General features: G+C 46.9%; 1 protein-coding gene and 1 long non-coding RNA gene across 2 annotated transcripts in view; one reads left to right on the top strand and one right to left on the bottom strand.

Moving 5' to 3' along the window:
• LOC109257220 (uncharacterized) overlaps positions 1–8,077 on the top strand; it is a 42,039-nt gene extending 33,962 nt beyond the window's left edge. Inside the window, exon 4 of the long non-coding RNA XR_008424563.1 lies at positions 7,853–8,077. This is a non-coding gene — a long non-coding RNA (uncharacterized LOC109257220). The remainder of the gene's footprint in view (positions 1–7,852) is intronic.
• Positions 1–15,923, bottom strand: part of DSTYK (dual serine/threonine and tyrosine protein kinase) — a 49,343-nt gene that overhangs the window by 18,529 nt on the left and 14,891 nt on the right. The window contains exons 2-3 of the mRNA XM_019433145.2: positions 12,134–12,519; positions 457–1,126 (exon numbers count right to left, since the gene is read on the bottom strand). Of these exons, the coding sequence (XP_019288690.2) occupies positions 457–1,126; positions 12,134–12,519 (1,056 nt within the window). The remainder of the gene's footprint in view (positions 1–456; positions 1,127–12,133; positions 12,520–15,923) is intronic.

Here is a 15,923-nt window from a genome sequence, read left to right as displayed (position 1 = left end):
GATCACGACACACACAGAAAGGACCAATAAGGAAGCATGGGCCATGCCGAAGGTTAAAGCCAAGGTTAAAGCATGACTTAGTAACATTCTTCTCCAGAAGAATTCTTCTCCACTAACATTCTTCTCCAGTTGGAGCTCTTCTCCAGCTCCATCAAGGTCAAGGGGATACAGACACAAACTGGAGATTAAAGAGCACTATTAGGATGAACTTACCAGAAGCTGGACTGCCAGTCCTGGGAAGGAATGACAGCGGAATCTTCCAGGAAGGCCTCTGAGAACAAGGGAGGCCACTCTGGCTAAATGATTTAAGGTGGGCTCCTGCTAATGACGGTTGGGTAGATGAGATCCTCCTGAGTTTCCTTTGGCCCTCAGAATTAATTGGCTCAATTTCAGGTTAGCAAAGGGTTAAAGAATCCTCTGGTCCCAGTAGCCCACGCCCAGCTCTCTAGGACCTACCTTTAAATTCCATGTTGGCAGCATCATCCAGAAGTTCCTCCTTCATGGTGTTCAGCGTCTCGACAATCATGTCCTTCATTTCCTCCTGCTTTCGGTTGGCAATATTCATCAACGATTCATACAACTCATTTTCCTTTTTTCGAGTATACTCCAGACGTTTGGGAGTAATCTGCAGGTCCCGCTGCATGTCAAAGGCCTGGTTAATAAAGATGTCAAGGGAGCGGCAGTGCACCAGATTCAGGGCCTTGGCCGCGTCCACCAGGCGGGTCTGTAGCACCTGGTGAGAAAACGTGCTCAAGTGTCTCAGTTTCTCACTTTGTTCCACCAACATGCTCTGAGCTTTAGTGTCTTGGCCAGGAGCCCCACAGTTACAGTGACTGCTGCTCAGATAGCCCAGGCCAATCAGCTGGTGATGGAGCGGTGACCTTTCATTCTCCAGTCTTCTGGTAGAGGAGGCAATGATCTCCGAGCCCAGCTTCGGCACTTTGAAAAAGAATACGGGAAAGGAGAAATACTTTCGGATTTCCTGAAGCTCTCGCTCATCCCTCTCAGAGAGTTCATCTTTGTGGAGTGCATAGGTTATCACAGGCAAGAAATCGTTCACCAAGTCACCCAGAACATCCACTGCAGGCCGGAGGCCTTGGCACGGTGCTACCACAATGTCCACTTCCTAGAAGGGGAAGGGGGGGGTCATATCAGCACTTCAGGGTCAGAACCAATCCTTGCCTCCCCTGAGTCCCACACTGAGACCAAAGTCCAGATCTGTGATGGGCCAATGGGACTTCGGTACGCCCCCATCATTTGTCCAACTCCTTCCTGGGTTACCAACACTCCCTGGTGCAGCCTGTGCAGACAGGCACTTGTCTAGAGAGAGAAAGCAGTCAGTAGAAAGGATGGCCGTCTCTTTAGCCACTTCAGAAAAAAGAATTTAGTTCCTGGCTTCCCTCGTTGTTTGGAAACACCTATAGATACCCTCCGATGAAGGAGTAACACAAGTAATGGAAGGAGAAAGAAGTGCTGTGGAAATTATCAGCTCAGGAGTGAGGCTGTCTGGAACTTTCCTCCCACTCCAGTCCTCGCTCATTGCACTTGCCCAACCTTTCAGAGCCAGCTAACTCCCAGACCAACTCCCAAGCGGGCTTCCAATCTGCCTGTGTACTCATGTCATGCCCTAGAGAGTCCTTCCTCGAACATAATCCCAAGCACTCTCTACTTCTCCTTTCCTTAATGTTCAACACATTTATACTTTATTTTTTGAAAACCCATTTTCCCTATTAGCCTGTCAACCCTTTGAGGGCAGGGACCATGTCCACCTTGTTCGCTATTGTAACTCCAGTGCCTAACACATGGGCCTCAATATTGTTGAGTCAATCAAGCAGCAAACTAAAAACCAGGTTTGGCCAACATTGTTACTGTCCTATTCTAAAAGTCTGCAGGTATCTCAAAGTCTTAGCCACCTAAGTCTTGGTAATACCTTCATTCTCATGATCACTTGGTACGACAAGACTGAGGTTTGCCTATCTAGTATTTAGCCTCTGCATTATTGGGAAGGCAATGGTCTTTACAGACAAGGTGGCCAATAACGGGGCGGGGCTTTTGGGAGAACTCTTTAGAGGGGGTTTGACCCTCCCAGGAAGCACGCTCTCTGGCCTCAGCCTTCTTGCCAGTGGCAAGATGACGTCAGCCCGCAGCCCTAAGGCAAACCTGAGGGTAGAAGCCAGCACTGAGGATGATGGAGCAAAAAGAAACAGGGGGCTTGGGTCCCTAGCGACCGCAGAGCCGCCACACCAGCCTAGCTTCAGACTTCTTTCACGAGGGAAAAAAAATTAACCTCTATCTTGTTTAAGCAAGCCCGTTTTTCAGATTGTCTGTTACATGTGATTGAACCCAGTCATAACGGATATACCCAAGATCTTAAAGTGAGTTTCAAGCACGAGCTTTGGTTTAGAAACAAACGTCTACAGGTCCTTTCCTAGCCAACAGTTTTTGTTTTGTGTTCTACTTTTTTTTTTTAGATTTATTTATATTGAGAGAAAGAGACAGCATGCGCACATATGTGCGTGCGTGCGAGTGGGGGAGGGGCGAGGGGCGAGAGACTATCTCAAGCGGGCTCCAGTGTCAGCAGAGTCCAATTCGGGGTTCGAACTCATGACCCCTGAGATCATGACCTGAGTCGAAATCAAGAGTCACTTGGGGCGCCTGGGTGGCGCAGTCGGTTAAGCGTCCGACTTCAGCCAGGTCACGATCTCGCGGTCTGTGAGTTCGAGCCCCGCATCAGGCTCTGGGCTGACGGCTCAGAGCCTGGAGCCTGTTTCCGATTCTGTGTCTCCCTCTCTCTCTGCCCCTCCCCCGTTCATGCTCTGTCTCTCTCTGTCCCAAAAATAAATAAAAAACGTTGAAAAAAAAAAAAAAATTTAAAAAAAAAGAGTCAGACACTTAACCGACTGAGCCACCCAGGTGCCCCTGTGCTCTGCTTCTTTCCTGAGGATCCTGAGGCAGTTAAGAGCATATATTTCCATCCACTGCACATGCTGCTTTTCACTATCTTTGAAACTGTCTACTCTGCCCGGCATCCCAGACCTAAGGGTCAACCCGGAGACTCATGCCCTATCACCGCTGCAGGCACACTAACTCCCGATGTCTTCAGGGATCTGCAATTCCAAATCAATCCTCCACAGAATTCTAGCACATTTGACAGAGTTATAAAAGAAGTCAGCGCGAATCTGCTCATTTGTGCCCTTAACATTTGTCAGATGTTGCAAATTTACTTCATTTGAAATGTAAAAGATATGCAGTTGTTTATTTTCTTTCAGATTGATATTCTGTTTTTATTCCTTACCTGACTGAGCAGCAGGCATTTTTGATGAAAAACATTTTTAAATAAAAACCTGGGACCTTTTAAGTAGGAAAGGACTAGAAAATGCCAGCCTATTGTCTCTTGTACTCTGTGTGTGTGTGTGTGTGTGTCTGTGTGTGTATCTGTGTGTGTGTGTGTGTGTGTGTGTGTGAGAGAGAGAGAGAGAGAGAGAGAGAGAGAGAGAGAGAGAGAGATCTCCCATCTCCAGAAAAGCACAAGGTCTCATCTTCCCCAGTAAATAACTAGTAAGTTTAATTCACAGATGGGTCACATAACTGTTATCTGGCTCGCCGCTGTGAACTCCCTAAAGCTAAAAGTGCTTTTAGCATCTCACCAATTATGATTTGAGCAAACACTAAAAATCCACCTACTTTCCATCCAAGCCTAGGCCAAAAAGAAATCTGCTGTTTCATCTATGCCTCGAAATGCAGGAAATGTCTTCTGGTTGGTAGACTAGTCTGACACTCATCCCACTGTTCCAAACAAACCCCCTTTCACTACCCTGAGTCACACTGCTACAGCATGAATCACTTCGTGAGGGCATATTCAAAGAGTGGGCAAGAACTTGTAAGGCTGAGAGCAGAAGACATAATTGCCTGAATGCCAGCATTATAATACATAATAATTTAATAATGACGAGAAGAGAATCCCAAGGAATGAAAAGTTATAATAAGGTAGAGAATTATAGGTGAATATGTTTTTTCAAATAAATATTTTAAACTTGCAAACCTTTCTTAAACATATACATTTTTAAAGCTATAATCCAATCACACTTATTATAGGAATATTATGAGAAGAAAGCCTAAAGTAGGAGTTCTTTAGAAAGTCTTCTAAGCTTTCGGGAATCATTTTCTTTGCTTGCTTATTTCAAGGGTTTTCTTAAAATTCTAAAATCAATGTCTATTTGAAATGTCCATTTTGGGGGTGCCTGGGTGGCTCACTCGGTTAAGTGTCTGACTTCAGCTCGGGTCATAATCTCACAGTTCGTGAGTTCAAGCCCTGTGTCGGGCCCTGGGTTGACAGCTCGGAGCCCGGAGCCTGCTTTGGATTCTGTGTCTCCCTCTCTCTCTGACCCTCTCCTGCTCATGCTCTGTCTCTCTGTCTTTCTCTGTCTCTCAAAAATAAGAAACGTAAAGAAAATTTTTTTTAATGTCCATTTTGTATATGCAAGAAAACCGAAAGCCGCGGAGTCCATCTGCACAACCAAAATCCTTCTTAGGAGAGCGCTGACTTTGTGTGCTCAGAGGTGCAAATTCTTTTTTTTTTTTTTTTTAATGGATTCTGGGCTTTCTAATGGTAGGTGCTGCCCGGTACGCTGGCACCTAGAAAGAAGGTGTCCGCTCCTAAATAGATGTATGAAATGAAAATGGATAGAAACCAAGTACTGTGCTCCTGCTCCTCGATTCCCCAGTGAGCAACCTCGCCCCGTTGGTCTCGCTGCGCCATCGTGGCTGCTAGAAGACAGGCAAAGAAGAGCTGCGGCCTGACGTCCTGGCAGAAGCACATACTAGTCTAGAACGTGCTATGTGATTCTGTGACACTTACGGTGAAGGGATGACTCATCCCTGACAGTTATAAACAAAAAGGGAAGCCAGCACTGTCTCCCGGAGACAGGGAGTGAAAAAAGTAATAATTAATACAGAGAGGAGGAACCAGACCTGTTCCGGGCCCTATTATGGCCACGTGAGAGGGAGGTCTGATCTCGGGCTGTTCCCTGGAAGCTGTCTTCCTTCCTAGCACCTCAATCAGTGCCTGGCGCTTCGTGAGCATCCAATAAACAAACGTGGAATGGATGGATGAACAAATGATGCCTTCACTACTCTTCAGTAATCATGTGTGAAATCTGCTGTCTTTCAACCCGTATCCCACACATTTATCTGCAGTTGCTGTTTGCCTCTACTCTAAGAATAAAGCAGTGAGTAAGTGAGCATTTTGCTCCTAACTCGATCAGGGGAAAAGAATCTCAGGGAATCACAAGAGTATCCCATAATTCCCACTGTGAGTCACAGTGAATTCCTAAAGAGATTTCTCTTGTAGAATGCGTTCTGCACAAATCTACAGAATCTGCAGAAGTTGGTATATTCACCATCACTTTTCTTGACAACATTAAGAGAATGAACAGAAAGGAGGTTGCTACCCTGCAAACACCAGAAGTGACCTCTTAGGTTTTATCTTTGATGTAAAATGACATTATCTTAAATGCCAAGAAGAAATCGCTCAATCACTGAAGAAGCCTGACCACTTCCTAAGAACACTGGCTCTTACTGGGGAAGACTCCTTAATCTATGGTTCATGGCACATCACGGAAACTCAGTTCTGGCCGAGGAGGAGTATATTAACTGATGGTTCAAACAGAAGACAGCCATATACTCAGGTAGGTCGCAGATGTCTTTGCTTTCTCTACAGTTCTGACCTCAGGTTCACATCACACAGAAAAGAAGTACACAACCGATGTGGCCTCGACCTCAATCCCTGTCCCTGTGTTCTATCTACCTTTACCATCCGTTCTCCTCCCCCGCCATTCTCACAGGACTGTTGAGAGATTTTTCCTGTTTGTTTTCACACAGGATGATTCCTCTTCATCTTTATATGGTTCCAAGAACGATCACTCTTACATGTCAATTACATATTAAGGAAAATACCTCTCTATCCTTGCTACATTATAGAAAATGCCTTGCTGAAGATATACTGAGTAGCCTCTGTGCAATCTGCCTTGCAGCTGTATTCAACAGTGATCCAAACATCCAGTACCATAGATACAGATAAAAGCAGGAATCTGGGGGCACCTGGGTGGCTCAGTCAGTCGAGTGCCTGACTCTTGTTTTTGGCTCAGGTCATGATCCCAGGGTTGTGGGACTGAGCCACACATCAGGCTCTGTCCTGAGCTTGAAGCCTGCTTAAGACTCTCTCTCTCTCTCTCTCTCTCTCTGCCCCTCTCCCCTGCTCAGGCTTGCTCTCTCTCTCTCTCTCAAATAATAAACAAACAACAGGAATCGGAAGCTTTATTGTCTTGTCACTACATTCATCAAAGCAGAGAGACAAAGTAGTAGCAAGAGGAAGAGAGAAGAAGGAAGGGAAACCTTTCACTTCTAACTTTGTAACTTTACCTTTTGTATTATTTACCTTTTAACAATATCTTTCTCTTCTTTCATTACAGAAGTATTTCATAATGACTTATGAAGAACTTTGTCTCTAACTAGAGCAGGATAATAACTGTAAGTAAGCTGGAACCAGAGTGACTTAGGTTGGACAAGAGGAAGGAGTGCCAACATGGCTGTCAGGGAAAGGACTGGTAACTGACGGGGAGGGAAATTCTCTTCTCGAGGACACTGATTAGGACACCCAGGGAGGAGGGGACGGACGGACGGTGTGCCAGACACTGTGCTAAGTGCTTGACACACACCCTCTCATTTAGGCCTCACACCAGTCCTCAAAGACACGGACTGTCACCCCCCCCCCCCCCCCCCACCTTGCCAACGAGGGAACCAGCACAGCCACACAGTTAACTGACAAAGCCAGCACGTAAATCCAGGTCCGACAGACTACAGAGAGCATGTTTAAGCAGTTACCGAAGGTCCACTGTGTGTCAGGAACCGTCCGGGCTGACGTTGGGGAAGTTCTGAAAGAAGGATAAGGGATGGACAAGGTGACTTTAGGGATCCTAACAATCCTAGTTCCCGGGTTAAAAAGTATATCCTACCAAGCAAAGGCTCTGCCGTGAGACAATCCTCAGGGACTCAACTGAGATGCCAAGGAAAGAAGTCAAAAAGAGTATTTTTAATAACCCCAACTGTCTGCTGACAGTACTTTCGGCCTCTGAGTCTCTGAAATCCCCACCCCAACCATCCTCGACTCAAAGTGAAACACGCAGAGCTCTTGGTGAAAACACAGAGGGAAGCCTCCGGGCCGAAGAAAGAGGTAGACGTGATCCTGGAAAACAGGTGAAAGAGGAAGATGAAGACTATAATCTCTGGCAGATTTTCTCCCTAAGAGCTAACCCTGGAAGGCCGCAAATTGAAGCGCTGGTGGTGATCTGAGAAAACACAGCCTCAGACTCAAGCCGTTCTTTTTCCTTTTTCAAGAGCATGGAAAAAAAACAAAAAAAACCACAAAAAGCCAACCTGCCTCTAAACCACCCGTACCCTTACCAGGTAAATTAACCTGCAGTAGGTGTCTGCGGGTCTCTTGGCTGAGAGCCACACGTGTTGGATGGCTACGGCCCACTACATATGTCAGCGTGTGTAGGGGAAAGGCACGAGACAAGCTAAATAGGACGAGTACAGGCTCACAGTCTGGAAGGAGTTTATACTTTCGCATCTGCCTGAACCTCGATACCCTTTATTAACATGACACTTTAGTTCTCCTTTCTCTTTGCCCCATAAAATCATGGTTTCCTTACTGTAATTCTCTCTCAAGAGTATCATTCTCCCCCTCATACGTATTAACCCCAACTTTGGGTCTTTTGCCTTGGAATGGCCATTTTTTAACCTAATTCCACATACTATCTCCTAGTCCTAAAAGGTATCTTCTTGCCCTCAGGACCTTCACCCGGCTTTCTTTGTGACTTTTTACCAATTCACCGCTATTTTTCCACCTAAAGACATTCAGGAGAAGATATGGTGTCTAACCAAAGGGAAGCAACACACAACAAGTTGAGTTTTATAAGGCACCATCAAAAACGCTAATGACTAGACAAAAATTTGAGAGAAGCTGATTTTCCAGCAACACTGTTTTGTAAATTTGGACGTTAAAATTTTGCTAGGAGCCTGGAGCCTGCTTCAGATTCCGTGTCTCTCTCTCTCTCTGTCCCTCCCCTGCTCACACTCTCTCTCTCAAAAATAAATAAACATTAAAAAAAAATTTTTTAATAGGTTATGCCCATTGCTAGCTGCTGGCTGAGGGTTATAAAGAGAAAACTTTATGACTCCAACTGGTTAGAGTTAAAAGTAGTGAGGAAAAAAAAAAGGTCTACTTGCAACTCATTAGAGCTTGCCTAGAAACATTAGTCTACCTCAGTTCCCTGAAAGATACCCCACCAGACATCACCCTGAGCCAATGGCCATGTCAGCGTGTGGCAGTCTGGCTGCCAGGTGACAGGTACATTCATCCAAAGGGTGGGGACACACAGGCCAGCAGAATAACTGTCAGTTCTGTAAGTGCCACCGTAAGCGAAACGCCACAGCCAGGCTGCAGCAGTCCCGGCTCAGACTCAGAAAGTTGAATCATTTCAGCTCCTTTCTACTCCTTTTCTCATAGGTGTTCACAGGAAAAATACACACACACACTCCAGACTGAGGAAACTCTGAAGCAAACACCCATGTTCCACTGGACTTGTAAGAGAAGGTGGTAGTGTACGTGCCAGAGAGGGGGTAAGGGTGGGGAAGGGGAAGTCTGTACGTGGAGACAGATCCAGTGAGCGTGGCGAATGGTGAAATACGTCGCCAACTGGAAAGGACTATGTTTTAACACTAAACGAGGTTACAGAAACTAACGGCTTGACTCTGTTCCTCTGCTGCTGAATTATGAACTGGGAATCTCAGGGGACCCAGAGCTACAAAGCTGGGAATACCAAACACTAAGGGGCCGTGTGGGTCAGCATATTCTGGAACAAACTAAAAACGGCTAATTTATGAGAGCTTTAAAGTACCATACTAGAAGAATGACCATTGTATACAAGGGTAGGGGGAAATTCTGCTTTGATAAATTGACAGTTGAAAATGAACATCTCATTTCCCCTAATTCAATCTTGGTTTCCTTGAGCTAAGTGCTTCCTTTCTTTATCACCCTCTGCAAAACCAAATGGAAGGGCTGTTTAGAGCTAACTCACTGGTCCCAAAAATAACCAGAGCTAAACAAAAGAAAAATCTTTTTCACTGGCACAAAAATCTTCAAGGTGGCTGTGAACTGCTCCTGGCAGCAAGCTCCCGGCACTGAGGCCCGTGAATTTAATGAAGACAGGAATCCGACCACAGCGGCGGAGCAGGCCGGAGCTCCACAAAGGCAACTAAGGCTTCTCTGAGGCACAGCATCAAGGGGTTCCAAACTTAGAACCGTTGGGGTCCGTTGCTATTTCTACATCAAAACCACTGGAGACGAAAGCAGATCCGGAGAAACACTGGCTAAGGAAGCCTCACAAACCACATGAAACAGAGCACAAGAGCCTAGAGAATTCCTCAAGACTGGTGAAGAATATTCCTCAAGAAAGAAAATCCGTATTTCTGTTGTGTAGAGAGAGAAGCTGATCTGGTGGCTCGACTTCCCAACCAAGTGACCTCCTCTGCCGGTACCTCAGTTGAGTTCTCAGCACACCGCGGGGGCGGGCAAGGGGGGCTCTTCTCAGGAAGATGAGTGCTCAGACGTGCACCTGGGGAACGGCTCTCACTTTCCTGTCCAGTGCTCGCTTGAAGTACTTCAATTCATGGCACAAAAGTAAATGAGCATTAAAAATTAAAGCCAATAAGATGAAGGGATCCAGAGAAATCAATCAAAGGACGTGCCTCTCCCGCACATGGCTTTGCTCACATTCCCAGATTGTTTTTTAAAAGGCAAGAACAGGGGGGCGCCTGGGTGGCTCAGTCGGTTAAGCGTCCGACTTCAGCTCAGGTCATGATCTCAAGGGTTTGTGAGTTGAGCCCCACATCTGGCTTTGTGCTGACAGCTCAGAGCCTGGAACCTGCTTCGGATTCTGTGTCTCCCTCTCCCTCTGCCCCTCCCCTGCTCACTCTCTCTCTCTCTCTCTCTGTCTCAAAAATAAACATTAAGAAAATAAATAAAAAAGAAGACAAGAACAGGAAGAGAATCACGGCCCGGCCGACAGCAGTTATACCAGCCATCTAACGGTATTTTTTAAGCTGCAGGTCATAATGTAGCACCTCACAACATCAAGTTTAGTAGGTTTCTGTCATCATTTTTGCTAGATGAAATCAAATAGAGAAGATAACAGTGTGTTTTGCAAAAAGTAAAAGTATTCTTTCATGAAATTTTATGTCAATATGTATACGTGTATACATACACACACACACACACACACACACACACATATATGTACTAGGTCTTGATATAAAATGTTATTTCTTTTTTTTATTATTTTTTTTAATGTTTATTTATTTTAGAGACAGAGAGACAGAGCACAAGCTGGGGAGAGAGCTGGAGACAGAATCCGAAGCAGGCTGCAGGCTCTGATCTGTCAGCACAGAGCCAGATGCAGGGCTGGAACCCACGAACCACGAGATCATGACCTGAGCCGAAGTCGGACACCCAACTGACTGAGCCACCCAGGCGCCCCTAAAATGTTATTTCTTACGGTGAATGAAATCCTTCACGTATATTTTAAGTAATGTCTACACTCAATGTGAGGCTCAAACTCACAACCCTAAGATCAAGAGTAGCATCCTCTATTGACTGAGCCAGCCAGGTGACCCCAATGAATGAGATTCTAAGAAATTCTGAGAAAGTCTGAAAACCACTGAGCCACTGGAACCTGAAAGAACCAGACCAGGCCAGTATATCACAGAAAGACTGTGTATGGCTCAAGTATTTGTGAACTGTGAAGAAGGTTCGCGGGTCAACTGAGCAGCCTCGGTCAATAAACAAGGATTACCGTCAGAGCTACCATCAGGGTCCTCCAAGAACCCTCTCGGCAACCCTGGAGCTAAGGATCGCGAGCTCTCCGTGTGAAAACAGAGGAAAGCCGCTGCCGAAACTCAGCTCAGAGAAAACGCTGGCTTGTGCACACAGCCCCTCTAGCATTTATCAAGATAAAAGAAATCTGGTCTCTGGAAGGAAATGAGATGACACTTTCTACTTCTGAAGTCTCAGAGGCCATGGTCACAACCAAAGGACTCATTCATTGACTAGAAGATCAGGCGTTTTAGAACAGGGGTAGGTAAGGAGGCTACGAGAAAGCAGCAGCAAATTTCCTAGTCCTGCTAGACTAGCCCTTCCTTTCCGGCACAGCTGACCAACGTGAAGAGACTCTCTGTTCTGAGCAGGTCTGCATTCTTTTAATCTTACCCACTCCTGACCCCTGACGGAGTCACCTTCTTTGCCGAGCCTCACTCGGTCTAATCAGTCAGCCCAGTCCTAGCTAGAGGGTAGCAGAGGAAGCCAGCACAAGAGCTGAGTCCTTCCTAAGTGGAGACAGGAATACCAGATAGTCAATATGATCTGTTGGAAGATGCTCCAAGAGGTGTAGCCCTCTCTCGGGAGTTCACTTCAAAAGAGAAGCAAAGACGTTCTTCAGATGACGGGATCTCCGTATCTCCTTACACTGAGCCAGACCTGCTCTCAGGTTCCCGAGTTCCTTAGAAAGTAGGAGACGTGGCCTGTCCCACTTAGTACATAATGGCCAGGTCTACGGAAAAACTCACAAGATTCTTCACTTGGCCTCGGCTCTAATAAGAGCGTGAATAATCTATTACCTTATCGTTCCTTTTAGAAAGGGATTCTGGCAACACCTTCCAGCTGAGAAATGAAAAAGGATTTCTAGCCCTGACCATGGTTATTCTGTGAAAGCCTGAGGTGCAAGTAGCCCATTCCTTCTGTGGCAGAAAAGGAGACAGGGGGGCAAGGAGAAAAGTACATTGTGCAGGGGCTTGCAGCAGGGTAGCTGAGGCAGGGATGGGCACTGCTGTGGCCTTGGCTTTCAACTTCCCAGGTTATGTGCTCTATTGGCTGATGCTCAGAGCCTAGACTATAGAGGGCCAAACTACTTTCTGAGAGAGCTCAACTACAGGAAAAGCCAGTGTGTGTGTGTGTGTGTGTGTGTGTGTGTGTGTGTGTGCGTGCGCGCGCACCACTGAAGGAATACGAGACGGGTACCTGTAAGAGGGCATGGTGCATCGTCACCTCCAGTTCGGCTAAAACATGGGCAGCGTCCTCACCGTCCTCTTGGACCTCCAGGTCCTCCTCAGGGATGGTCTCCCAGTTGCCCTGGTGAGCAACCAGCGTGTGCACTAGTTCGTACTGGCCCGGGAGTGCCAGGCTGACCCGAGTCTGAGTCCCATAGGTGAAGCGGAGGCGCCGAAGCTTACAGTTCTCCTCGCTGCCCAGCCTGGCGGGAAGCACCCGCACCCCCAGCAGCAGGTTCAACAGCTGACACTTGACATTACAGTCCTGGCCGAGGATCAAGATGCAGGGCAGGCAGTCCACAATCTGCTGGAGGTACTTCTCTTCCTTAGCTGGAAAGGCAATGCAGCTCAGCTGGCCTGGTTGGGGAGGGAGAGGGTGAGAAGGAGAGTACAGAGACACAGTGAGGAGGGGTAGACAGAGACTCGCACAGAGACCCAGTCAGGACGGCCGGGCCCTAGGGAAGAAGTATCTCAGAAGCCCTTGGTTGGACAAGACATCAGGAAAACATCTCAATCAGAACAGGCTCCTCAAATATCAAACAGAAGTCCCCTCCGTGGTTTGTCCCCAGAGCAGGCATCTCTACCTAGAAAGGTGGCAGTGACCCGATCCCTTCCCCTTCCTTTTACATCCAGTGGAGGGTCAAGGAGTATACAAGGACTCAACCACAATCACAAGATCACTGACATGACAGAGCCAGAAAGGATTACACTAATCAGGATGGGAACCCAAGGAGAAACTGTACCTGAACATGTGAAAATGAAAACCTTTGTGACAGAAGACCGAACACTTGAACGTAAGGCCCTTTTAAATGTCTCCACCATCTGCAGTGTTAGCTTATCTTCCTCATTTATGACATATTTTATAACTAAATGTGTGAGCTAATCTTTACATATACATATATCAAAATGCAATGTTATTCAAGTTTGCCGAAGCTCCAGAATCTTTTCCAGTTCGTCTCTCTGATGGCGGGTGACGGCATCCCAGCTGCCAAGTCATCTGTTCTCTTAAAATTTCGGGTGCTCAGTTAAGATCAATATCGCCTGACCAAATCACATTCCTTCGGTTTATGGATGGCGAGACTTCGGTTTATGTTCCTAAAGTATGAGAGACCTCTGCCTGGGAAAAGGAACCAGAAATTCATCGACCTGAAACACTCAGACTCTGAATGCAATCATTCCCGACTCGGGTGCCGGTGCCCGCTCCTGCCTAGGATTCAGGCAGCCCCTGCGTTTGTTCAGAAAGGCCCGGACCCTGGGTTCTTAGGCTGTAAGAAGGCTGGTCTCTGGGCAGCCACACACACCTTCACTGAAATGTTGAAAGGGATTCACTTCAGTCATCTCACCATGAGCTGTTGAACCATCCATGAGCTGTTTACTTTGTTCATGTAAGGGAGGTCTAATTTGTTTAAGAAGCACTTCTACTTCGGAATGTACCTGTCCCATTACAAATCCTCAAACCTCCTTCTCTTCCACAAATGGCACCACCAAAAGGTTTCAAGAAGTCTGCTTTTACCCAGACCCCTCTGTGCGTCTCATTAGGCCCCTCCTTTCATGCGTGTCTCTAAGACCAGCACCTGCTGGACTGACTGTAAGTCCAGCCTGCACGTGTACATCAGCAACACGGGACTCCGAGACAGGGAAATCTACTCTCCTGGGAAAGAGCTGGGTTGCTTTGAGAAAGAAAGGAGTGGTGACAGAGTGCCTAATTGTGTGCAAGGTATTTACCAAGCACAAGAGTAACATACCAGCAAGGGGTCTAGTCTTTTTGATCCACAATCTAAAAGCAAGGGGAAGGGGTGCCTGGCTGGCTCAGTCGGTAGAGCATGTGACTCTTGATCTTGGGGTTGTGAGTCTGAACCCCATGCTGGTGTAGAGATTACCTAAAAATAAAAAGGAAAGGAAAGGAAAGGAAAGGAAAGGAAAGGAAAGGAAAGGAAAGGAAAGGAAAGGAAAGGAAAGGAAAGGAAAGGAGAAAGGGGAGAGGAAAGAGGGGAAAGGGGAGAAGAGAGGACAGAAGGGGAAAGGAGGAGAGAGGAGAGGAGGGAGGGGAGGAGAGAGGAAGAGAGAGGAGGGAAAAGGAGGGGAGGGGAGATGAGAGGAGGGGAAGGGAGGGGAGAAGAGGGGAGAAGAGGGGAGAAGAGGGGGAGAGGAGGGGAAAGGAAGGGAGAGGTGGGGAGAGAAAGGGAGAGGAGGGGGCCTTGGTCAATTGTTTGTGTGACCACCTAGCAAGTAGCAATGGGCTAGTCCTGAGTCCCTTCCTATCTTGTTTTATCTAAACAACACTTATCATGGTCAATTCTAGTTATCTGTTTATAGTGATCATAAGCAGGAAGGGCCATATTCTTCTCTGTATCCTCAACACCCAGCACAGTGACTGACTCCTCGTTAAGTACTCTGGCTTATGCACTTGCTTGCTCGGTGTAAGAATCTATTTATTGTGGGGGTGCCTGGGTGGCGCAGTCGGTTAAGCATCCGACTTCAGCCAGGTCACGATCTCGCGGTCCGTGAGTTCGAGCCCCGCGTCAGGCTCTGGGCTGATGGCTCGGAGCCTGGAGCCTGTTTCAGATTCTGTGTCTCCCTCTCTCTCTGCCCCTCCCCCGTTCATGCTCTGTCTCTCTCTGTCCCAAAAATAAATAAAAAACGTTGAAAAAAAAATTAAAAAAAAAAAAAGAATCTATTTATTGTGAGAGAATTATCTTCAGAAAGCTGTAAGCAGCTCCAGCAAGTACTCAGAAAAGTCTAGTACCATGGTGAATATTTTAGGGGCAACTGTTATTCCTAAAAACCTTCATGTCAACATGGAGACTGGACCTGGACAACAGAATAAGGCCGACCCGTTCACCTCACAGAATTTAGCTCCAGTGGTGTCCGTCTGAGCCGTGAGAAGGATAGATTCGCCAGCTAGAGTCCCTCTCACCCATACTTTCTATCCCTTCCTCTTTCCCCAGTGCTGCTCGGATTCATAGATAGGTGTCCAGGTGAAAGTCCACACCGACAACCTTCGTAACTCCTACAACAAAAGTTGACACATAATAAAAAAAAAAATAAACCTAAATGAGCGTGGAGAGTGGATAAAACCAACCAAATGGCTGAACTAAAACCAACTCATCACTTTTCAGGACCAGAGGGAGAGATCACAAAACCTCTGAGACAAAGGGCCAACTATAGGAGAGCCAGTAAAACATGCTCCATCAGCCAAAACCACAGGAGACACACCCCGTTAATCATCTGACCCAAATTATCACCCTCCTCCCCAATCTCTGTAGTGACACAAACAGCCACCACAAATAAACCAGCTAGGGTCAAACCACCATAGACCATTGCAGTGGGAGAGGGGGCTGGTGCTGAGCCCAGTTCTAATATGTGTTTCCAGGCACTCTGCTGGGCTCTCCGTGCAACTAGTGGACTGAAGAAAAATCTTCCATGTGGGTCTCGCCATCTGTTTTTCAACGCGTCACTATTCAAGCCCTTTGCTTCTGCCACTACTCTTTAGCTTTTTCATTGATCGCTGACACAGGTGTACCACATTTGAACAAGGGCACGGACAGAAACAAAGTCAACCCTAGATCATTTCACAACCCGCCTCTCTCGGCAAAGGGCTCCGGAGGGAGGAGTGTATCCCAGGCTCCGCCACTCACTAGCTCGGTGACTTTGGCAATTCACTTGAGTTTCCTCGGCCTTGGATATCTCATCTGTGAACTCAAAGAGCCGCATGACATCATCTCCAACATCCTTTCCAGCTCCAAAAATTCCAGGGCGCC

The sequence above is a fragment of the Panthera pardus genome, unplaced genomic scaffold (assembly GCF_024362965.1).
Source record: "Panthera pardus isolate Hobbes unplaced genomic scaffold, ASM2436296v1 HiC_scaffold_21, whole genome shotgun sequence".
Classification (NCBI taxonomy): domain Eukaryota; kingdom Metazoa; phylum Chordata; class Mammalia; order Carnivora; family Felidae; genus Panthera; species Panthera pardus.
This window is presented reverse-complemented; position numbering and strand designations above follow the sequence as displayed.